This window comes from Peromyscus maniculatus, chromosome 1, assembly GCF_049852395.1.
Source record: "Peromyscus maniculatus bairdii isolate BWxNUB_F1_BW_parent chromosome 1, HU_Pman_BW_mat_3.1, whole genome shotgun sequence".
Taxonomy (NCBI): Eukaryota; Metazoa; Chordata; class Mammalia; order Rodentia; family Cricetidae; genus Peromyscus; species Peromyscus maniculatus.
In genome coordinates this window covers 116323570-116349711 of record NC_134852.1, presented here as the reverse complement: position 1 = coordinate 116349711, position 26142 = coordinate 116323570, and the positions used below count along the sequence as shown (strand labels likewise).

Below are 26142 nucleotides of genomic sequence, written 5' to 3'. Positions count from 1 at the left end.
TTCTATGTGTTGGGTATTTTTCTTGCCTGTATATTAGTACACCATGCTCATCCAGTGCCCACAGAGGCCATAAAAAGGCATTGGGTCCCCTGGACCTGAAGTTATAGACAGTTGTGAACCACTATGTGAGTGCTGGGAACTAAAGCTGAGTCCTCTGCAAGATCAGCAAATACTCTTAACCACTGAGCCTTCTTCCCAGCCCCAAACCTGATTATTCTTTTAATTCTTCCTATACAATGTTAACTTTCAACTCATAATTTCTATGAACCTTTTATTTTATCTTGTCATAGTTGTCTATGTATTTTAATTATTTTCCTTGACTAGATAGCAGGCACTATAAAATAATTATTGAGCATCAGCTACATCCTGAATAATATAAAACATCTCACATAATTAATTTTAACAAAATAAATAAGTTACATCTTATTTTATATAGAAACACAAGAAATACAAGAAACACAAAAGCTACATAGAATACTATTCCTAAGGAAACAGTTTGTAAATAGGAACATTATGGGTCAAACACGTCTTTTCAGTCCCAGAAACTGTCATCCTTCCATTATACTAATAGAAAATAAATGCCCACTCTCCATATCATCTCTCAGCTGCAGGATGGGATTTTTTTTTCTGTTGTTATCTTTTCTGCCTCTTCTCATCCATTCTTGCTCTTCTTCTCTGCAGTGACAAATCTGAATTTTCCCACCCAACCTGCATCTTTATCTTTTTACTCATACTGCTTTATTATTTCCAGCCCATGCTGCCACAGTTGATCAGCTAGTGTGAATACCACACTCTTTCACCAAGATCATCCCTGCAGACTCTGGCCCAGGCTGCCTTCAATATTTCTACTCAAGGTAATCACATCTCTCTTTTAAAACTCCATCAACAAAGAGAAAATGCCTTACCCAACTTTTTAGGCCACTATCTCACAACATACTATCCTATCAAGTACACATCATATAGAAGTTATAGAAGTAATATAGAGAGAAGCTTGATTTCAACAGTGAACCACCTTGGGAACACTAGTGATAATAGGGAAATTTCATCTTCTTACTTAGCTGTGGAGATCTTTGCCTCAGTCATGTTAAGACTTATATTCATCTGACTTGTTATCAAGTGAAACATTGCTCTCAAAATTACCTTGTGATTATTTGATGGATGTATCAATTTTATCTAAATTATTAATAAAATTAGGATAGAAGGATTTCTATAAGTTTATTGCATATTCTAAGGACATACATTCAGATGAGTGGTCTATCTCTTATTTTATGACTATCAGGTTTATGGAATATGTCTGACATAAAATGTTTATTGATATTCTGTTAGGCTTTCAGATACAGACAAATCTTGAAGATAGTATTAATGACTACATTTATGAACACACCTTAACAGATAAAAATGCATTTTGTGGGTATCTTGGAAAGACAGTGAAGATGCATTTTTGAAGATGGTGGCCCAGAAATCAATGCCAACATTTCAACTGGTTCCCACTGAGGGTTTTCTGTGTTCACACTACTTAAGTGTTTAGTGTAGTCATTGACTGTTGGAAGGAAGAAAAGGAAGTAAGGAGGCATAGAGAGAGGGAAGGAGAGAGGAAGGGAGGGAGGAAGCAGGCAATGGTAGAACACAGCAGCTTGGATAAGGTCATTTTACATAGTGAAGTTCAACTCTACCCCAGATGATATTTTGACAGCTCTTGGAACTGAAAGGAAATACCTTTAGTGACAGAATAAAATTTATCACCAGAAAATATTATTTATATGAATCCTTGCAAGAAAGTTTCTCAAAGTGTGAAGCAAAAGATGGAATAAATAACATGATGTGATAAGAAACTATATTGAAGAAAATTATAAATTATCATTAAAATATTCAGGTCTTACTACATAATGCAACAGAAGACAATATTGGAGACAAAGATGGCAAAATAAAGTTTAGCACTATATTGAGGAACTGTGAACATCTCTTTGGAATCTGCTAAGGAACTTGATGTCTAAATAAATAGATTAAAATTCATGTTATAAGTGCTTTCAAATAATCAAAAATATATATGCATTATCTTATACTTGTTATACACTTAAATTAACTATATGATAACATATTAGACAGTGTTGGAGGCTTCAAAGGAGCAGAATTCCAACTTGAAGAGATAATTCATGTCATCAGTCTTCTTGTGCTAATGTAAAATACTAGTTTTTCTTTAATAATATGAGAGCGGATTCTTCCCATGAACCATCTACCTGGAAGAATTTTTATGGAATTGGAGATATGCATTAATGGGTAAAATACTTACTGTACAAGCATGAGGATCTGAGTTCAGATCCACAGAACATTCATAAAATCAATACATAATAGCACACATATATAATCTCAGTTATACTTTGGGAAGATGGAAGGCCAAGACAAGAGAATCCTCAGGAGTTTATAGGGCAGCTTGCTTGATGCATGTAGTAACAAACAATAAGAAAGTCTGGCTTATTGGTGGCCTTTGGAAGAGCTTGCTCCAAGGCTGCCTCAAGGGTATGCAAAAAAAAAATATCCATTAATGTAGCAAGGACTAGACTTGTCTATCTAAAGGGAAAAATAAGGAAATACACTTTCTGGTGGTTACTTTCTCTTTTACTTTATCTTGAAAAATCCTCTCTGAAGATCTCTGTCTCCACATAGTTATATTCCACATTGTTACATTCTCCATACAGTCTCCATACAGCCACATATCTGTACATTCTTCTGCACAGCCACAGGCCTCTACATACAGTTATTTCTTTTCTATGCAAATTCATCTTCCTTGTCTCCATACAGTTACAAATCTCCATATAATTACATCTGTCTCCACACAGCCATAACTATACATCTCATTTACATAACTATCTTTTCTGTCTGTCTCCACATAGCACATATCTCTTCACATTCTCCATACATTCATTATATACAGTCTCCACATCTCTCTATGGTTTTTCCTCCATTTAGCTACATCCTTTTTCACTTCCCTCCCATTTCTCTTTCTACATCTCTCATACTCCTCTCTGTGTACATTCAGCTACATCCTTCTTTTGGTGCATGCACACACACACACATACACACACACACACACACACACACACACACATTTGTTACATTTTCAGGGTTCAACCCATTCTCATAACACATGATAAGTCACATAGTTTCTCAAAGGCTAGGAAGGTCATGCTAACTGGCTGTGGAGTAATTAAGCACATAGCCTGAGAGATATCACAGAGAGTGACATTGAAATTTAGGACTTAAACAATAAACAGTTGGCTGAACTTTGAGGCAGGGAGTATGTGCAGAAAGTCAACTGCTGAGGGGACCTGTACAGGGAGCCATATCTCACTGTTATCAACCTGACTGATCAGTTGACTTTGGTTCAACAGACACTTGGGAATTTGTCCTTGAGCAAATCATCTCCAGGTGCAACTTAGTCTATTTTGGACTTGCTCTGAGGTCTTAGCTAAATGTGTAAAAGGCTGTCTTTTGTAGCCAAGAATATTGTTATATTCCTATGTCAGTTTGAGTTATGAAAAATATCTGAGTATTATTTCTATTCATCAGAACTATACAGCTTAAGCAGAAACCATCTTTCTGACCATCCACAGCTATGTGTGTGCCCAATAGATGGAATATTTTCATGAGATAAACACACAAGCAATAGGAAAAATACCCATATCTGGTTTTAGGGAAGAAATGTAGTGATACATATATAGCTTCGATCTAACAAGGCAACTCCATGTAGTTTATCTGGTAGTTAAAAGAATGTTATTTCTGGGTAACTTAAAACCAATAAAGGGATCAGTTACAGGGACCAGGAAAGGTGAGGTGCAATCCAGCATGGTTCTCTGAAGAACTCTGACTTGGTCTGCAATCCAGCATCCAGGATCATGAGGAGCCAAGACAGTTGGCATGTACACATCTCAGGTCTTAAATGGTCCTGTCTTGGCCACACCGCAGGGGCAGGTCTTAGGTAGGTGTAGCAGTTACTAGCTGCCTCACGAGGGGCAGTGCTTCAAAGTCAAAGCTAGAACAGCTACCCATTACATACATAAGAGAAATTACAGACAGAAGTAACCAGTTATTTACAGTCAGAGGCCCCACTGGTCTTTGCCAAGTGGGGCTCCCCATCAGAGAGTTATTCATCTGGTGGGTCAACCTGTTGAATACTAGTTGTCATCTGCTTTATGCTCCCATGGCCTCTGGCACTGGTTCAAACAATAAGAAAGTTGAGGACCAACACCTGAGGTTGTTTTCCGATATCAATATATACACCATGTGCAGGAACACACACATACACTCAATGCACAAATTTTAAAAACCAAAAAGAGAAGAATGGAGATACGTCTCCATGGTTAAGAGCACTATCGGCCCTTCCAGCATTCAATTACCAGCAAGCACATAATGGCTCACATCTACAATTCTAGTCATAGGGGATCCCAACATCCTTTTCTGGCATCCACAGACACTAAGAATGCATATTGTGCACAGGCATACATACAAGCAAAACACTATACATATTAAATTATTTTTCAAAAAATTTTAAAATTTTTCAGGTTAGAATTTCAGCAATACAAGAAAGGTTCAACAAATGCAATATAAAACATAGACAGAAAAAAGTCACATGATCATATGTTGCAGAAAGTCTATGATTATATTTATTATTCCTTCATGAAAAAGTCCTGAAGACACTAGCAAAAGAAAGAATATACCTCAACATAGGTGTCTCATTTGTTTTTCTATTGCTGTAAAAAGACACCATGACAAAGGCAATGTCTAAAAAAAAGGTATTTAATTGTGAGCTTGCTTATAGTTTCAGAGGATTAGTCCATGATCATTATAGCAGAAAGCATGGCAGCAGGCAGGATGGCATGGCACAGGGGCAGTAGAGGCTAATGGGAGTATGAAACATTGAAAGAGTTAAGGACCTTGTAGTTACAAAGAAATCAGAAACTGATTCACCTTATCCCTAATTTTGGCCTCAATTTTTACATACAAATAGAATCTCCTAAAATATTCACCAAAGACATGCAAATAAAATATACTCAGATGGTTTCATTTTTCTAAGGTCACATTCACTGCAACTACTCTTTCAAAAAAAGGAAAAAAAATACCTACCTGGAAACAATGTCTACTTTTCTTCCCTTTTCATCATAACACAAACCTTTGTAAGAGCCACTCAATTCCCCACAGACATTATCTAATACTCTCAAGAATTCTACAAGAAGAACAAAATAGTATGGAATCAGGAAGGAAAACAAATAGCTTTGAATCCTTGATGAAATATTTTTGGTGTGTGTGATAGAAGAAATTTACTTTCATAGAGAGGAACTTCATAGTAATAAACAACTCTAGCCAGGTGTGGTGGCACATGTCTTACTATTAAATATGTAAGGAATGGGAAGATACTTTCTGAACATCAACGTTTTGTTTTGTTTTTCAGCAAGACAATCTGATCTCACATTGTGACAGTTAATGTTGATTATCAACCTCACAGGATCTATAATACAAAGAGACAAGCCTCTAGTTATGTCCATGAGGGATTCTGTGGATTAGGATTATTAAAATAGAAGGACCCATCCTGAAGTGTGTGGCACTATCCCATAAACTTCCTCCTGGACTGGATAAAAAAGGAGAAAATAAGCTGAGCACTAGCATTCTCTCTCTGTTTCCTGACCATGATGAAATGTGACTAACCACCTCAGTCTCTAACCATCACAACTTCTTTGCCATGATGGACTGTATTCCCCTGAGCTGTTAGGAGAAATAAAGCTTCCTCCCTTACATTGTTTTTGTCAGGGATTTGTCACAGCAACAAGGATACTAACTAATAAACACCTCTACTTCTCCTTGTCTGATTAGTCTTCAAAATATGTCATAATTTCAATCATTCCTGTGATTAACCACAGTGATCTTTCCATTTCAGGTCAGTAACTACTGGTCCATCATTTCTTCAGGATCCAGCTTTAAAAAATGGATCACAGTTGGAAGGCATTGCTTCTTAATATCCTTGAAGACCTTACAGAGGAAGAGATGGGAAAGTTTAAGTACCAACTGAAAAATATAGATCTTGCTAAGGAATACAGCCACATTAAACGAGGGACTCTGCAGAAGGCAAACACAGTGGCACTCCTTGCTGAAACACTGATCCAGCACTATGGAGAAGAATATTCCATGACTGTGACTCATGATGTTCTGATAGCCATAAACCAACGGAATCTGGCAGAGCTGATCATTTCACAAATGGAAAAATGTGAGTCTTGAGTTAATCATCCCTCTCTTTGCTAGATATGTCTAAAATAGTCCCTGAAATCACCTTATTATGAATAATTCAAGAGATGTTGCCAGAATGACATCTAAAGGGAGCTATGTTTTGTGGTGGTGTGAAAACAATAATCTAGAGCCAGTGAATAAGCTCAGTGGGCTAAACACTTGCCACACAAGACTGACAACCTAAGCTCAATCTCTAGAACCCATGTAAAGGTAGAGGAAAGAACCAACTCCATTAAGTTGTCCTCTGACCTCCAGATGTACACACGGCAAGGATACATCATCATCACCATCATCATCATCATCATCATCATCTACTAATAATAAATAAACTTAAATTTATATAATATAAAGCAAACTATTTTAAAAAGAACAATTTAATACATTCACATTATGGTGCCACCACCATCTTTGTCTAGTTACAGAAATTTCTCATTACTCTAAAAAGCCTAACTCTAAAAAGCCTAACTCAATAAGGAGTTTCTCCCCACTCCTCACTTTCTATACTCTTTCTACATACTAGAAAACAGCAATGTTATGTGTGTGTGTGTGTGTGTGTGTGTGTGTGTGTGTGTGTGTGTGTGTGTGTTTATATTATGGATATTCCATCCAAATAATATATTATAGAGTATGTAATTCTTTGCCTTTGAACTTCATTTACATTGTGATAATCACATTTTATAGCTGAATAGTATTATTTGTATATATTTTAACACTTTATTTTTCCACTCAACTGCTGATGGATATTTAAGTTGTTTCTACCTCTTATCTATTGTGAATAGTGCTATTATTAATATGCCCTTATGAGTACTTGCTAGAGTACCTGTGTTCCAGTCTTTTGGGCAAACATTTAGAGATACAACTTCATATATATTATTTTGTTGGTGCTATGGCTCAGTGGGTAAAGATGTTTGCAATGCAAGCCTAACAACCAGAGCTCAGTCCCCAGAACCTACATAAAGGTGGAAGGAAAGAACTGGTTCCACAAAGTTGTTCTCTGACTTCCATATATGCACCATGGCACACATCTTCCATCTGCACCAATAATAATAAATAAAGTCTTTTTTAAGTTTAGGAATTATTTACAATTATGTGTGTGTGTTTAACTTTTTAAGGAAATATCAAACTTTTCTATAGTGACTGAACAATTTTGCATTCCCTCTAGCTATGTACAATTTTTTTTTATTTTTTACCACTTCTCTAGCATCTTTTATTTTCTGTTTTTTGATTATAGGAATCCTATATGAAATGTTAAGTGGTTCCTCATTGTAGTTTTGATTTGTAAGAATATTTTGTGTACTCAATGGCTACTTTTATGCCTTTTTTGGACAAATGTCTATTGAACTCTTATGCCTAATTTTTAAATATGTTGTTTGGGAATTTTGTTTGTTCGCTATCAAGTTGTAGGAGAGTCTTAAATATTTTAAACATTAGGCCCCCACAAGAAAGTTTGAAAGCATTTTCTCTCTTCCCATATGTTGCTTTTTTACAATGCTGTTTCCTTTACTGTGCAGAAGCTTTTAACTTGGGGTAGTCTTACTTGATGAATTATTATTATTATATTGTCCCACATTTTTATGTCCCGCAACCCTAATCTGATGAGATGGTTATTTATATGTCCTAATCATTCCTTTTTTAATTTTTTTCACTGTATATACCAACCACAGTTCGCCCTCCCTCCCTTCCTCCTCCTCCACCCCACTTCTCCCCCAACCTCCCATCCACAACTCAAAGAGGGTAAGGCCTCCCATGGGGAGTGAACAAAGTCTGGCACATCAGATTGAGGCAGGCCCAAGCCCTTATCCCCTGCATCAAGGCTAAGCAAAATATCCCACTAAGGAAATGGACTCCAAAAAGCCAGTTGATGCACCAGGGATAAATCCTAATCTCTCTGCCAGGGGCCACACACACACAGACCAAGCCACACAACTGTCATCCACATTCACAGGGCCTAGTTTGGTCCCCTGCAGGTTCCCCAACAATAGGTTCCTCAGTCAGTCCAGAGTTCATGAGTTCCCACTAGCATGGGTCAGCTGTCACTGTGGGTTTCCCATCATAATCTTGATGTCCCCTTGTAACCAAAAGTTTCTCTAGTCTCACCTAGCCCCACAGTTCCTCAGCCACTTATAAAATAATCATTCAGAGGCTTAATATTAATTATCAATTGCATGGCCTATGGCAGGCTTCTTGCTAGCTAGCTCTTTCATCTTAAATTAACCCATTTATATTAATCTATGTGTTCCTTGGCTTTACCAGTTTGCTGGCATCCTGCTTCTCCTTTGGTCTTTCTCTTCCTGTCTCTCCCCTTGGATTTTCTACCTGCCTCTAAGGTGCCTTGCCATAGGCCAAAACAGGCTTATTTATTAGCCAATGGGAGCAACACATATTCCAGCATACAGAAAGACATCCCACAGTACCCCCTACTCATACAATCTCTCGACCCTTTTTTCAACTGGACTCCAGATGTTTGTACCAGTGCTTTGCTTTGGATCTCTGCATCTGCATCTATCCATCACTGGATGAAGGCTTTATGATGACAATTAGGGTAGTCACCAATATGATTACAGGGGAAAGCCAGTTCAGGCACCCTCTCCACTATTGCTTGGAGTCTTAGCTGGGGTCATCCTTGTGGATTCCTGGGAATTTCCCTAGCACCAAGTGTCTCAAAAACTCCATAATGACTCCCTCTATCATGATATCTCTTTCATTGCTTTCCCTTTCCATCCCTCCCCCTACACAATCATCCCATTCCCTCATGTTCTGATCCCCCATTCCCTCCCCTCTCTAATCCCCCGCCCCAGTTTACCCAGAAGATCATATCTATTCCCCGCCCCCCACCCAGTGCAATTCATGCATGTTCCTCTTAGAGTCAGTCCTTCTTGTTACATAGTTTCTCTGGGGTTGTAGATTGTAGCCTGGTTATCCTTTGCTTTATATCTAATATCCACTTATGAGTGAGTTCATACTGTGATTGTCTTTCTGGGTCAGGGTTACCTCACTCAGGATGATTTTTTCAAGTTCCATCCATTTGCCCGCAAATTTCATGGTGTCATTGTTTTTTACTGCTGAGTAATACTCCATTGTGTAAATGTACTACATTTCCTTTATCTATTCTTCAGGTGAGGGTCATCTCTCAGTTGTTTCCAGGTTCTGGCTATCATTAATAATGCTACTACGAACATAGTTGAGCAAGTGTCCTTGTGGGTATGATTGAGCATCCTTTAGGTATATGACCAAGAGTGGTATGCTAGGTCTTGGGGTAGACTGATTCCCAATTTACTGAGAGGTCATCATACTGATTTCCAAAGTGGCTGTGTAACTTTGCACTCCCATCAGCAGTGGAGGAGTGTTTCCCTTACTCCACATCCTCTCCAACATAAGCTGTCATCAGTGTTTTTTATCTTAACCATTCTGACAGGTGAAAGATGGTATCTCATAGTTGTTTTATTTGCATTTCTCTGATGGCTAAGGAAGTTGAACAATTCCTTAAATGTCTCTTAGCCATTTGAGATTCTTCTGTTGAGAATTCTCTGCTTAGATTTGTACCCCATTTTCAATTGGATTGTTTGGTATTTTGATGTCTAGTTTCTTGAGCTCATTGTACATTTTGGCCATCAGCCCTCTGTCAGGTGTGGGGTTGGTGAAGATCTTTTCCCATTCTGTTTTGTCATATTGACCATGTCCTTTACATTGCAGAAGCTTCTCAGTTTCAGGAGGTCCCATTTATTAATTCTTGCTCTCAGTTGTCTGTGCTACTGGTGTTATATTTAGGAAGTGGTCTCCTATGCCAATGCATTCAAGATTGCACTCCCAAACAGCGGTGGAAGAGTGTTCCCCACGGTGAATGATTTTTTTTAATGTGTTCTTGAATTTGGTTTGCTAGTATTTTATTTAGTATTTTTGCATCAACATTCATGAGGGAGATTGATCTGTAATTCTCTTTGTTACATCTTTGTGTGGTTTGGATATCAGGGTAACTGTATCCTCTTAAAAAGAGCTTGGCAGTGTTCCTTCTGTTTATATTGTATGGAACAATTTGAGGAATATTGATATTAGCTCTTCTTTAAAATTCTGGTAGAATTCTACACTGAAACCATCTGGCCCTAGGCTTTTTTTTTTCTTGAGAGACTTTTAATGACTACTTCTATTTTCTTAGGGGTTATAGGGCTATTTAAATTATTTATCTAGTCTTGATTTAATTTTGGTATATGGTACCAATCCAGAAAATTGTCTATTCCCTTTAGATTTTTCAGTTTTTTGGAATACAGGCTTTTGAAGTATGACCCGATGATGCTCTGGATTTCCTCAGTGTCTGTTGTTATGTCTCCCTTTCCATTTCTGATTTTGTTAATTTGGATAGTCTCTCTGCCTTTTGGTTAGTTGGGATAATGATTTGTCTAACTTGTTGATTTTCTCAGAGAACCAACTCTTTTTCATTGATTCTTTATATTGTCTCTTTGTTTCTATTTTCTTGATTTCAGCCCTCAATTTGATTATTTTCTGTCATCTACTCCTCCTGGGTGAGTTTGCTTCTTTTTGTTCTAGAATTTTCAGGTGTGCTGTTAAGTCACTAGTGTGAGATTTCTCTGAATTCTTTATGTGGGCACTTAGTGTTATGAGCTTTCCTCTTGGCACTGCTTTCATAGTGTCCCATAAGTTTGGGCATGTTGTACATTCATTTTCATTTAATCCTAGGAAGTCTTTAATATCTTTCATTATTTCTTCCCTGATCCAGTGGTGATTCAGTTGAGTGTTATTCAGTTTCCATAAGATTGTAGGCTTTCTGTAATTTGTGTTGTTGTTGGATTCTAGCTTTAAACCATGGTGATCCAATAAGGTACAGGGGATTATTCCAATTTTTTTGTATTTGTTGATGTTTGCTTTGTCACCAATTAAGTGGTCAATTTTAGAGAAGGTTCCATGAGGTACTGAGAAGAAGGTATTTTTTGTGTGTGTGTGTGTTTGGGTGAAATGTTCTTTGGATGTCTGTTAAGTCCCATTGAGTCATAACATCTGTTAGTTCCCTTATTTCTCTGTTAAGTTTCTGTCTGGCAGACCTCTCCAGTGGTGAGAGTGGGATGTTAAAGTCTCCCACTATTACTGTGTGGGGTTTGATGTGCAATTTAAGCTTCAGTAATGTTTCTTTTACAAATGTAGGTGCCCTTGTATTTGGGCTATAGATGTTCAGAATTGAGACTTTATCTTGATGGATTTTTCCTGTGATGAATGTGAAATGTCCTTCTCCATCTCTTTTGATTAATTTTGGTTTAAAGTCTATGTTGTTAGATATTAGGATAACTACACAGCTTTTTTAGGTCCATTTGATTGAATAATCTTTTCCCAATCCTTTACTCTGAGGTAATGTCTGTCTTTGTTGAGATTTGTTTCTTATGTGAAGCAGAAAAAAATGGATCCTGTTTTCATACCCATTCTTTTAGTCTATGTCTTTTTATAGGTGAATTGAGTCCATTGATATTAAGAAATATTAATGACCAGTGATTTTTAATTGCAATTATTTTGGGTTTTCGTGGTTGTGGTGGTGGTGGTAGTGTGTGAGTGTGTGTGAGTGTGAGTGTGAGTGTGTGTGTGTGTGTGTGTGTGTGTGTGTGTGTGTGTGTGTGTGTGTGTTTCCCTCCTTTGGGATTTGCTGGTGTGAGGTTATCTATTGCCTGTGTTTTTGTGGGTGCAGCTAACTTCCTTGGGTTGGAGTTTTCCTTCTAACACTTTCTGTAGGGTTGGATTTGTGCATGGGTGTTGTTTAAATCTGGTTTTGTCCGAATGGAAACACATAAACTATGAACCAAAGGCTGAGGGGCCCCCAATTGGATCAGGCCCTCTGAATAGGTGAGACAGTTGATTGGCTTGATCTGTTTGGGAGGCATCTAGGCAGTGGTACCAGGTCCTGGGCTCGCTGCATGAGATAGCTGTTTGAAACTTGGGACTTATACAGGGACACTTGGCTCAATCTGGGAGGAGGGGACTGGACCTGCCTGGACTGAGTCTATCAGGTCGATCTCAGTCCTCGGGGGTGGCTTTGATCTAGAGGTGGTGGGAATGGGGGATGGGCTGGGGAGAAGGGGAGGGGGGCAGGAAGGGGGAGAACAAGGGAATCTGTGGCTGCTATGTAGAACTGAAGGGACAAATAACATAACCAAATGAATGGAAGCACAGGATCTATGAACCAAAGGCTGAGGGGCCCCCAACTGGATCAGGCCCCCTGAAAGGGTGAGACAGTCATTTGGCTTGATCTGTTTGGGAGGCAGCTGCGTGTTGGTGCCGGGTCCTGGGCTCCTTGCATGAGTTGGCTGTTTGAATCCTGGGACCTATGCAGGGACGCTTGGCTCGGTCTGGGAGTGGGGGACTGGACCTGCCTGGACTGAGTCTACCAGGTCGATCCCGGTCCTCGGGGGAGACCTTGATCTGGAGGAGTTGGGAATGGAGGGTGGGCTGGGGGGAGGGGGAGGGGGGCGAGAGTGGGAGAACAGGGGAATCTGTGGCTATTATGTTAAACTGAATGGTGTAATGAACTATGAACCAAAGACTGAGGGGCTCCCAGCTGGATCAGGCCCTCTGAATAGGTGAGACAGTTGATTGGCTTGATCAGTTTGGGAGGCATCTAGGCAGTGGGACCAAGTCCTGTGCTCATTGCATGAGTTGGCTGTTTGAAACCAGGAACTTATGCAGGGACACTTGGCTCAGTCTGGGAGGAAGGGACTGAACCTCCCTGGACTGAGTCTACCAAGTCGATCACAGTCCTCGGGGGAGGACTTGTCCTGGAGGAGGTGGGAATGGAGGGTGGGCTGGGGGTAAGGGGAGGGCGTGGGAGGGGGGAGATTAGGGAAACCCATGGCTGATATGTAGAACTGAATGGTATTGTAAAATAAAAAATATATATCACAAAAAAAAAAAAAACTGAATGGTGTAAAAAAAAAAAAAGAAAAAAAATTTTAAGTATAATAAAAATTAGTAAAAAAAAAAAAAAAAGAAGAACTGAATAGTATTGTAAAATAAAAGAAAAAAATCTGGTTTTGTCATGGAATATCTTGTTTTCTCCATCTATAGTGATTGAAAACTTTGCTAGGTATAGTAGTCTGGGCTGGCATCCATGGTCTCTTAGTGTCTGCAAAATGTCTATCCAGGATCTTCTGGGTTTCAGAGTCTCTCCATTGAGATGATGAGTGTAATTCTGACAGGTCTGCCTTTATATGTTACTTGTCCTTTTTCCTTTGAAGCTCTTAATATTCTTTCTTTATTCTGTATGTTTAGTGTTTTGATTATTATAAGGCAAGGAGTTGTTTGTTTGTTTGTTTTTTGTCCAGTCTATTTCGTGTTCTGTAAGCTTCTTGTACCTTCATAGGCATGTCCTTCTTTAGGTTGGGAGAGATTTCTTCCATGGTTTTGTTGCATATATTTTCTGTGCCTCTGATCTGGAAATCTTCTCCTTTTTCTATCCCTATTATTCTTAGGTTTGGTCTTTTCTTGGTGTCCCAGATGTCCTGGGTGTTTTGTGTTAAGAATTTATTGGGTTTAACATTTTCTTTGACAATGAATCTATTTCCTCTATGGTGTCTTTGACACCTGAGTTTTTGTCTTCCATCTCTGTGTATTCTATAGGCTATGCTTGCATCTATAGTTCCTGTTCATTTACCCAGATTTTTCATTTCCAGAATTCCCTTGGTTTGTGTTTTCTTTTTTTTTTTCCATCACAGGCAATTTATTTTGTTCTATTCATTCACAGTTAATACAGAAAATACTTGGAAACATTTCCATATAATGTTTGACACAAAAATCATCAAATAGAAATATACAATGTTGACAGGAGGCAGGACATTTATAATTTATAACCCCAAATGTATTTATAAATTAGAAATGGAAAGATCTACAAATGAAATTATGAAGGTTCACCAAAGTCATTTAATCTGTCAGTTTCTCATTCATTTTTATCTTAATAATATTCTATTGTATGAATAAGACACATTTTATTTCTCTCCAGTATTTGATAGCTATTTGAGTTGTTTTAACTTTTTTACTATTAGCAACACACTGCTGTAAACTTTCATGTACATGTTTCATAGGTGCACATTTTCAGTAGTTTGAGGATATATTCCTAAGGGTACAATTGTTAAGTAACAGAGTGACAATGTTTTGCATTTTGACCAACCACCAAACTGTTTTGCCAAAGTGGCACACCATTTTACAACCTCACCAAATCCTTGTTTTTAAGGCTCTGATTTTTGTACAAAAGCATTCAATCATTCTGTCAGACCAAACCAGGAAAAGTAAGCTATAGTTCAGAGCTGTTCTATTCCATTTACTATGCAAAGCCATTCTTGGCGTTTGCAACTCTCAGCCCTTTTGAGTATTCTTGCAGTGTTCACCTTTTCCTCCACCACTTTTTTTTTTTTTTTTTGGTTTTTTGAGACAGGGTTTCTCTGTGTAGCTTTGTGCCTTTCCTGGAGCTCACTTGGTAGCCCAGGCTGGCCTCGAACTCACAGAGATCCACCTGGCTCTGCCTCCCGAGTGCTGGGATTAAAGGCGTGCGCCACCAACGCCCGGCCCCACCACTTTTTTTTTTCTTCTTTTTTTCTGGTTTATTTCTATCTATTATAAATGTATAAAAAATCCTCCATCAACGCTGCTGATAGCAGCAGAACCTTGAGAAATATACCTTTGGTTTGCCTCAGAAAAGGAACACATATTGCACTGTAAAGTTTATAAAATTGGCGCAAAACATTGTGATAATGTTACAATACCTGTTTTAAGAGTTCAGTGACTAATGGGGAGCCGATGGGATACATGCAGAACTGTGAAAGCGATCTCACTTAGCCGGCTGTACGCGTAGACTGTAAATCTACATTCAGATCATTTCTGAACTAAGACTATCATCTCAGTTTATCTGTTGAGGTCAACCAGGAAACCCTAGAATATACCTTGATTTTTGCAAAAAACAAAATAGGGGGAGGGGTTTCTTCAGCATTTCAGCCCACGAGTAACAGTATCCTAACAGGCAAAGTGTTCTCTCACTGTCAACATAGAATGAACTGCTGCTGGAGGTCAACTTGGGTTTTAATTTGCATTAGCACTTACATGCATAGTAGTCCAAGTTGTTGACCTCATGACTTTAAAAAGTAACTCTAAAAAAGTAAAATGGCCCTTCTTGGAAGACTAAAGAAAGACATCCAGCCACAGTTGTAAAAAATCTCATCAAAACAATATACCCTTTTATGAATTACGCCTCAATTAAAAAAAAAAGTAGCCCCAAATAAGAAGCAGCTCTGAAAATGAAAATATAACTTAAGATATTTGAAAAAAAACAAGGTGAATACAGGTTCAAAAATAATTAAGATACATTTTCTTAAGGCTACCTAGAATTAGGCTTTAAAGAATTCTACCATTTCAAGTTTACCACTAGTTACTAGATACCTATTTACAAACAAGATGTTCACTTATTTTGTTCCTTTATCAAGAGAAAAATCTACCTTCAGACCATGAGGGTGGTGATGGGGAGGGACCAGAAAACAAGATTCAAACAATCCCATGCAAATATCACATTTTTCAAATGGAAGAACTCCAAACCGCACTAGAAGTTCCAATCACCAAGACACTTTCCATTGAAATGATTCAAGTACAACTACATGGCACCAAGGCCTAGGCCTAACATAGGCCTGATAACCAAGTCCTTGCTTTCTGGAAGAAAGGCCTCAAAAGTCCCACTCAATTCCACATAACAATACTTCAAAGATCAATTAGGTTTTCCTTTCCTTAATATTTTTGTTTTTGACTTCTAATCTTAAAGACTAGATTAAAACTCAGCTCATTTCCCAGAAGGCATTGCTTCCCTTTGTTCCACGAAAGAGTCCACCAAGACCTCTTCCTCAAAACCATCCAGCCCCCAGCCTCCAGTCTGTGCCCGTGATCTTTCTCAACATCCTGAAAAGGCAATGTAGGTAAAATATGCTCACAAACACCAAAACTAGTTGTCAGAAAGACGTAACTAGCTTTATAATTTAAGTTCCAAAACACAAATACTTGCAGCTTGATCTGCACTGACAATGATTGTCGAAGCCCAGAATTCAACATTCACAAATTCTCATTCACACATACACAAAACACACCATTATCACACAATCTGTGTCTTGAGAGAATCTTCCGCTCCTTAAATCTTTGGCCTCCCAGTCAATCCCAAGTTCAACCAACTTTAACCAAAACTTCACTCAGAATTTCACCAAGCTTTTCACCCACACATTAATGCCTGTCACATCCTTCATCAACTGTCAAAATCTGAAGCCTGCTCAGAGATCGCCAGGTAAAAGAAAACAAATGAAATACACAGAGGCTATTTCAAAACAGAACATGACCATCATCCAAAAAAAAAAAAAAAAAAAAAAAAAAGTCACGATTCCCGATTGGGATCATCTTTTGTTTCCCACGTTGTACTATTTCACACTCCAGCATTGGCCAAAGGACACGAGAGCTGGTTCTGGAGCATACAGTCTCTCACACAGGTGTCCCCAGAGGAACACCAGAGACAAAGTCACGCGAGGCCTCTCCCGCACAGAGACTGTCCCACAGGGGCAGTGAGGGAGGACACCCACTAGTCTGTGGAGATCCCTGAGAGAGCACGATTTTCAAAATCTGGACTGTACACAATTCACATCAGCCCTGCCCAGGCACCCACCGGAAAAAAGATGCAGCTGTTTGCCAGAACTCAGCACTCCACTCTAGATCTCTGCTGCCTTAGTCTCCGTCGTGGATTTCCGAGTTCTGGTAGTTACCTGGACCACTGAGGCATTGCCACAAGACTTCTTCTCTTTTGAAACATCCTTTTTCTCTAGATATTAGGATAGCTACACCAGCTTGTTTCTTAGGTCCATTTGCTTGGAAAGCCTTTTCCCAGCCCTTTACTCAGAGGTAGTGTCTATCTGAAGTTAAGGTGTGTTTCTTGTATGCAGCAGATGGATGGGTTCTGTTTTCTTATCCATTCTGTTAGCCTATGTCTTTTTATAGGTGAGTTGAGACTATTGATATTGATGGATATTAATGACCAGTGATCGTTAATTCCTGTTATTTTTTGTGGTTGTGTTGTGTTGTCCTTCTGTGGTGTATGTTGGTGTGGGATTATCTATTGCTTGATTTTTCATGGATGTGTTTAGCTTCTTTGGGTTGAATTTTCCCTTCTAGTGCTTTCTGTAGGGCTGGGTTTGTAGACAGGTATTGATTAAATCTGTTTTTATCCTGGAATATTTTGTTTACTCCGCCTATGGTGATTAAGAGTTTTGCTGGGTATAATAGTCTGGGTTGGCATCCATGGTCTCTTAGTGTCTGCATGAGATTTGTCCATGATCTTCTAGCTTTCATAGTCTCTATTGAGTAGTCTGGTGTTATTCTGATGGGTTTACCTTTGTATGTTACTTGGTCTTTTTCCTTTGTGGCTCTTAATATTTTTTCTTTGTTCTGTGTGTTTAGTGTTTTGATTATTATGTGGCAAGAGGACTTTTTTTTTGGATCCAGCCTATTCGGTGTTCTGTAAGCTTCTTGTATCTTCATAGGTATTTCTTTCTTTAGGTTAGGGAAGTTTTCTTCTATGATTTTGTTGAATATATTTTCTGTGCCTTTGAGTTGGTATTCTTCTCCTTCTTCTATCCCTATTATTCTTAGGTTTGGTCTTTTCATGGTGTCCCAAATTTCCTGGACGTTTTGTGTTACGCCTTTTTTGTCTTTAGTGTTTTCTTTGACTGACGAATCTATTTTCTCTATCGTGTCTTCAGTGTCAGAGATTCTCTGTTCCATCTCTTGCAATCGGTTTGTTATGCTTGTTTCTGTAGTTCCTGTTCGTTTTGTCAGGATTTCTATTTCCAGCATTCCCTCAGCATGTGCTTTCTTTATTGTCTCAAATTCATTTTTCAGATCTTGGAATGTTTCTTTCATCTATTTAATTGCTTTTTCTTGGCTTGATTTGATTTCTTCCCATTTTTTGTTCGTTTTTTCTTCCATTTCTTTAAGGGAGTTTTTTATTTCCTCTTTAATGGAGTTTTTCATTACCTCTTTAAGGAAAGTTTTAATTTCCTCTTTAAGGTAGTTTTTCATTTCCTCTTTAAGGAAAGTTTTTATTTCCTCATTGAGGGAATGTTTTATTTCTTCTTTAAGGGCCTCTATCATCTTCTTAAAGTCATTTTTAGGGTTGATTTCTTCTATTTCTTCTGTCATAGTATGTTTAGGTCTTGCAGGTGTAGAATCACTAGGTTCTGATGTTGCCATATAGGTCTTTATGTTGTTGCCTGTATTTTTGCACTGGCGTCTACTCATCTTTTCCTCTGTGCGGTGCAGGTGGTGTCTGTGTCTGAGAGTGCCTCTCTTGTTCTAATTTTTAGTCTTGGTTTAGTAGGGGTTCTTGGTTAAATTGATACTATTGGGCTGTTTCTTCAGGGACAGCTGATTTCAGCCGGTGAATTATATACTTATGATTCTGGTGATCTGGTTTAGTGGCTGGGTAGCGCCTTCTTCTGTGTTCCCAGGTCACGTTTTGTTCATTTGTCAACTCCTCAGCTGATCTTGTTTCTTCAGACTTCAAACTGTAGGCATCTGAATCCTCTCCCAGATGGGTTTCAGCTGAGCAGGGTAGTCTCACCAACACCTCCAAGTTGTTGGGTTTCACAGGATCAGCAGTTGGGCCCTGGGTTGTCCCCAGACAGAGTGCTCAGTCTCGCCCTGGTTCCGACCCACGGAGATAGCCTCTTCCCCAGGTGTTGGGGCTAGGGGTGTCCCCGTTCCAAGCTGCGTCCGCCACTCTCCGTCCCCGGACCTGTCCACCCCTGTGGCCCGCCGCCACAGGCCCACCTGTGTCCACTTGTCTCCGCCGCAGGGCCTGTATGTCCCTGTCAGCTGCGGCTGAGTCTGTCTGCCTCTGCGGGTGGCCAACAGGCCTGTATGTCTCTGCCGGCTGCCACCTCGGGCCTACCCACCTCTTCTTGTCACTGCCGCCGGGCCCATCCACCTCTGCAGGCCGCCACCGGGCCTCTATGTCTCTGCTGGTTGCCGCTGGGCCTGTGTGTCCCTGTTGGCTGCTGCCACCGGGCCCGTCCACCTCCACAGGTCACCGACCTGCGTCCGCCTGTCTCCGCCGCATGGCCTGTCTACTTCTGTGGGCCACCGCCGGGCCTGAATGTCCCTGTCGGCCGCTGCCGCCGGGCCCATCTACCTCCACGGCCGCTGCCACAGGCCTACCTGCGTCTGCTTGTCTCCGCCATCTTGAATCTCTCCTCGTGTTTTCTTTATTGCCTGTTTCAATTTTCAAATCTTGAACTGTTTCCTTCAGCTGTTTGATTGTGTTTTCTTGGCTTTCTTTGAGGGATTTTTCCTCCGTTTCATTAAAGGAATTTTTCATTTCCTCTTTAAGGGCCTCTATCATCTTCATAAAGTTATTTTTAAGGTTGTTTTCTTTTGCTTCATCTGTATTGGGATATTTAGGTCTTGCTGTTGTAGAATCACTAGGTTCTGGTGGTGCCATATTGCTTTTTATGTTTTGAATGTATTCTTAACACTGCCATCTACCCATATGGGTTGGAGTAATTACAGGTACAGGTGTTGATTCTTCCTCCAATCGGTGCAGGTGCCTGTGCCTCTGGGGTCACTCTCCCTCCAATCGGTGCAGGTGGAGCTTTGCCTCTAGGGGCTTCTGATGCCACAGGGTACAGTTGGCCTGCTGACCCAGCTACTGGACTGCAATGAGTGGGGGATGGGCATGGGACGTGCCTGGCACCTGGAGCCTAGAGTGGGGCTGTCCAGCCAGGAGACTAGTCACTCATCTCTAGTTGGTGCAGGTGGAGCCTATACCTCCAGGGGCCTCTGATGCTGCAGGGGTGATTGGCCTGATGACCAGCTGCTATGGCTGGCATGGGTGGTCCACAAACTGTTCTGCAGAGGCACAGAAGCAGAAATCTCAGAGCCCATGTAGCCACACAGAGTGCTGCCACTGGGACTTCCTAATCATATAAAATAAAACATTCATGTATTTTCTTGGGTCACACCTGAGAAATAAATATTAATGTTAAATTTATCTGGGCTAAGTTGTTTATGTCAAAGAGATTTATTAATAGGCAAGACACCTTTTAATACTATATTAACTATGAAATTAATTAACATTATTTTACCCCTAAAGCTGGATCTTCCATGGGAAAGTCTAAAAAATGGACAAACAAGAGAAAACAAGACAATGAAGCAAAACCAGATGAAGATAAATGGCAAAAGGTTTGTAATCAACTCTGGACCAAGTATTTTTGCCCTTGAAAGGAGTGAAATAGCCAGATCATAAAGATATCCAAAATCTTAGAGGACTAGGGGAAACTGTGTCCTACAATGCACCAGAGTCAATCTGTGTTGGTACCAACATGTCTCCAAGGAGTCAATTGAAGGAGAGCCAAGTTCTAAAGAAATCCAGCTCTCTGTTCATTCATTTCTGAGTGCCTATGTGCACAGTGCTTAAATTTCCTGAGCCATTTTTCTCTAAAAATGGTTTATCCAAATGATGAAGCATAGTTAAAAATTCAGTCTAAAGTTACTGAATAAAATTCATTTTATTTTCTTCACTAACCACAGTTTTTTTTTAATTCTGTGCATATATTCTGTTACCTTAATGCATACAACTCTCACTTAAGTTTGTTTTGGATCTTCTGCTCTATTTCTAGGAATCTCCACATTGTCTGAGAGTAATCCAAATCATTTCAGAATAATAATGGGCAAAATATGTAATAAATATCTATGATGTGGTAGGTTTCTCTTCACTTCTCTTCAGATTCCATTTTATTCCCATGAACTTTTTCTTTTTATCTGCTACATCAGTTCAGTAAAGTCTTTCTTTCCCTTTTATCCCAGGAAAATCTAGTAGCTACTAATTCTGTTATGAGTGCATTTTAATTTGTTGTGATGCCTTCACTTGCATAATAGTGCAGTCTAGTTAACCATTTACTCATTTAAAACTCTTTGTTTTGAGCCCTTTAATGCTGAGTTCTGAATTATGCTTCATTCTTTGTCAAACCATTGCCAAACAGAAAATGAGATAGATTTTTGTAATGAGATAGATATTCTTGTGTGCATAAACAAGCCTTTTTATTATAGAGTGATAACAAATACTATCACTATTTCTGTTCTTTTCTAGAAGATTCAAAAGTTAATTACTTCAATGAAACCCAATGGATCTACTACTCACCCTGTAAAACCTCAAACAATCAGTGATATTGAAGAAACAAAAAAAAATCACCACTTTGATGACTTGATCCAGAGGCTTAATCTACAATGTTATTATCCCAAGAAGATGACCAAAGTTAATTTTCTTCTGATAAATAAGATCTCGTTCCTGGGCATTCAACCTAAAGCTGAGAGGGAACTACCATATTGTTTTCTGGAGAAGCTATTGGTATTGGATTATAATTTAAGATTCCTTGTTTACAGAAAGACAATTTCAAATCTGTCCCAGGCAGTGACTATAGAGTCAGAAAGAAAATTGTCAAGATTTGAGGACTTTTTTATGATTAAGGAAGGACATTCAGCCTCAGTACCAACTTGCATTCACCCACTGGACATCCAAATGGCAATTTTCCACTGTGCTGATGACTTCACAAGACAATTTATTTTAACCAAACTTTCCACTTGCCAATTTGCTCTCCCATTTTTGGTGCCCAATCATTGCAATTTCCAAGTTGAATTCCCTCTTTGGTCCCTTGGACAAATCAGAAAAAGCTGGAGGGAGGTGGAAAAAATAGGTTGGGAGACAAAAATTAAGAAGTATGATAACCAACTGATTAGCTCACAGCCTACACACATTGTATCATTCATAAGAATTGGAGATTTTGTCTCGACTTCTAAGTCACAGATTCTGAATTTACTCCTGAGCAAGGGAAAACATGACCATTTCTTTCACAATCATTTTAGGAAAGGCAACAAGAACTGTCTGTTAATGGCAGGGATGGTGGAAATCTGCTGGTTCTGTACAGGTGGAAGAGCTGAGGACAGATTTGAAAACTGCATTGCCTTCACCAATCTCCATGGAAATGCTGAACTATATGAAAAGCAAGTTAAGTTCTTGCAAGAGGTCTCCTCAGTCACTGTACTCCTCCTGTCAGCTTCAGAAAATGCTTCAGGAAGTGCAAAAATGAGCACATCTATTCTACATGAATTTTGGAATCCACACAAACCTCTCATCTGTCTGTTTGAAAATGTAGAAAATATTCTGGATGAGAAGTATGCTCCTCACAAAGTGAGAATTGGCATCAAGGGTCTAAACAAGGTAGAATTAGCTGATAAAATCACAGTTACATTAGCACAGTTACTGAAAGAGTCTACATCCCCATGCAGTTTGAATAACTGTGCCAACATTGCTAGGAAGTATGGATTTATCATTGATGAAGACCAGAGACACTTCCAGGAAGCAGGAAAAAAAGCAGACAGCATTGTAGATCTCTTAAGAAAAGTGAAATTATCTCAGATAAAAGAAAGCCTACTGCCTCTTCAGGGACAGCTATGGCATGATTGGTGCAGGAAGGACAAGGAATTCTACCAACTTAGAGAAAAGGGGAACAAGACCATTGAACAATACAAGAATGACATTGAAAAGGAAAAGCAAAATATACGCTGGGAACAATATCACAAAGTAGTTCATCTTAATGGCCTGATGGAGTCATTTTGTCAAAGTCTCCAGTCATACCCAGAAACTCACACTGAGCTCTACTTCCTGCAAAGACTGAGTTTGTTAATAGATCAACTAACCAAGACAGACTTAGAAAACCTCCACCAAAGGCACAGTTTTTTGATGACTCAGGTGCAAACAGAGAAACTGAAGCAATCAAAGGCAGGCTCCATCAGACGCTGGGAGGCTGATCTACAAGCTGTTTCCAAAGAAATCTGTGATTCTACCCTGGGACCCGAGCATCTTCTGAGAGAATTGGGCCAGATCTATGAAGCTCTGGAAGAAACTTCTTCCCAAACAAATACACTGTATCTGTCTGTTCCTCAAATGGCTGCTGATCTGATGGTATCTGGGTTTCCTATTGAGCTAATGGATGGGGATACTTCTTATGTGCCCTTGAAGTGGGTAGCAGCTGTTTTTGACAAGGTCTCTGAGAAACTTGGAGATAAAAAGGTGTTTGTTCTTACTGTCCTTGGCCTGCATAGCTCAGGGAAGTCCACTCTGCTGCATGCCATGTTTGGGTTGCAGTTCAGCCTCAGTGCTGGGAAGTATACTCGGGGTGCTTACATGCAGCTCCTGAAGGTAGACGATACATTCAAAGAAGAGCTGGGCTTCGATTTTTTGCTTGTTGTGGACTCAGAAGGACTAAAGGCTCCACAGCCCATGAACAAAGCACAGAGTAAGGAAAATGAGCTGGCAACCTTTGTCACTGCACTTGGAAACTTAACTCTAGTCAATATTTGGGGGCCAAACTTATCAGAAATACAAGATGTTCTGCAAATAGCTATTCATGCCATTCTCAGGATGAAACAACTGAGTATCTCCCCAGGTTGCCTGTTTGTTCATCAGAATACAGAAGAAACCATAGATACAAATGAAAGTATGGCAAGGCGACAGCAGCTGCAAGAGAAATTGGATGGAATTACACTTGCAGCAGCTCGATATGAACAGTGCTCAGATGTACACTGTTTCAGTGATGTCATTAAGTTTGACATCAGAACCCACATCCATTATTTTGCTCATCTGTGGGAAGGTTATCCCCCAATGGCCCCTCCTAATCCCTGCTATAGCCATAATGTCCAGAAGCTAAAAAGCAGGATTCTTAAGTTTGCCAAGGAAGAATCCAGGGGAAGTATTTTGAAGATATCAGAATTTAAAGTCCGAATACAGGATTTATGGAGGGCTTTGGTGAATGAGAACTTCATCTTCAGATTCAAGAACACCCAGGAAGTTGTGGCTATGGATAAACTGGAGACCACATACAATAATTGGACCTGGGAGCTGCGAAACTTCATGCTGGACTTGCAGAATCAGCTAACCAATCAGATTCAGAATGGGTTAGTTCAGGAGATTGTGAGAAGTTCAGTTGAAAGCCAACTTGTGGGTAAACATGAAGCCATTAAGCGAGAACTTGAAAAATATTTTCAAGAAGACCAAGATAGAGACATATTGGCTCCATGGAGAGGAAAACTTGAAGATGATTTGAAGACTCTTAAAAAGGAACTTGTAGTAGAAACCATCAAAAAATGTGAGGATGTAATAAATGCAAAGAAAATTCAAGACCTTTTAAAGGTGCAAAAAGTAAAAATTGAACATAAGTTACAAGAAAAAATCAGAGAAGTGGCCACATCTGTCAAGAGCACTGAGTTGCATGAGAAGGAGCTGAGAGATATGTTCAACAAAATCTGGTCAGAGAACATCTCCATTGTTCTGCCTCCCTCACTCTCATTTGCTGACAATCCTGACATTGATGTTGACCTAGAGAACATTTTGCTGCAGCATTTTAAACAGCATCCTCATATTGTCAGTAAAATTAGATATCGTGGTACAAAGAACCCATTTTCTATCAACTATTCTAAACATATTATTACTTCTCAAACTTCACAAATAAATGCACCTTCTGTGGAAGATTTTGAGACAGACATCATAATGAACACAACAGCTCACATTATGAAAGTGGTTAAAGAAGTCATAAATATAAGAGAACAAAACAACCAAGGATACAGTTCTAGTTACTTTCATGAAATTCTCCAAGTGATTGACACTGAGACTGCAGCTGCAACTCAAGGACTGGCATTTGGGCTAAGCAACAGATACAAACTAGAGCTTGCCCTGGAGCTATGCCAAGAGGCAGCAAACAGTTTTAAAAGGATGTCTACTGCATTCAAAAGGGCAAATAACCCTGTCCTACATCTAGAGAGCCAAAAAGAGGAAAGTTTTAATGATTTTAAGTTATTCTACAAAAACTGCTCAAACATTGATTGATTTCCTCTGATGCAAAGTTTTTCCTACCCTATGAATTAGTATAAATACTCAAAATCCTTGTCAATTTCCTTGTCATCTGTTACATTCCCTTCTGTGATGAGCATTTTTGTAACTCAGACAATTAAATCCAACCAATTAAACACACAATTTGGATCTATCCTAGGAGTTTAGAATTAGTGAATTGTCCTGTAAGTAATCTCCAAACTACTATTTTACCAGAAGCTTAAGTTAAATATTTATTAAAAATACACAAAATAGGCTATTCATTTTTATTAACTATTATAGCAAGCAATGCAAAAGTATATGATGAATATAAATAATAATAAAATCAAAGAGGCTGAAGAGATGGCTCAGAGATTAAGACCCAAGTTCAATCCCTACCATTCATATCAAGTAGCTTGAAACAAATTGTAACTTTAGCTCCAAGGAATCTAATGACCTCTTCTGGCCTCCACAGGGACACACACACACACACACACACACACACACACACACACATACACAAAATAAAAATAAATAATAAATCTAAAAAAAATAAAATGTTAATCTTGGTGTGGTGGTGGACCCTGTAAAGACTAACACTTAAGAGGCAGGCTGATCTCTGTGAATTCAAGACCAGCCTGTTCTACATAGCAAGTTCCAGGACAACCAGAGCTACATACAGAGACTCTGTCTCAAAACACTAAATAAGTACATGAATAAATAAAAATATAAAATAAATTTAATTTAATTTTAAAAAATAAAAATTTTCATAGCTCCTCTGCATATATGTTATATACAGTTGTGTAACTTGGTCTCTGAGATTCCTTACAGTGAAAGCAGGGGCTATCTCTCTGTTACCTTCTTTTGGAACCCATTCCTCCTACCAGATTACCTTATACAGCCTTAATAGAAAAGGAGATGCCTAGTCTCACTGCAACTTG

General features: G+C 39.2%; 1 protein-coding gene across 2 annotated transcripts in view; it reads left to right on the top strand.

Moving 5' to 3' along the window:
- Positions 1-25699, top strand: part of LOC143268274 (interferon-induced very large GTPase 1-like) — a 64017-nt gene extending 38318 nt beyond the window's left edge. The window contains exons 2-5 of one of the 2 annotated variants that reach the window (XM_076549628.1): positions 752-854; positions 5930-6256; positions 20432-20520; positions 21428-25699. In XM_076549628.1, coding sequence (XP_076405743.1) covers positions 5977-6256; positions 20432-20520; positions 21428-25219 — 4161 coding nt within the window. In that variant the 5' untranslated portion in view covers positions 752-854; positions 5930-5976 and the 3' untranslated portion in view covers positions 25220-25699. The remainder of the gene's footprint in view (positions 1-751; positions 855-5929; positions 6257-20431; positions 20521-21427) is intronic. The other variant, XM_076549634.1, reaches the window with a different exon arrangement.
- Positions 25700-26142: the final 443 nt, after the last annotated feature.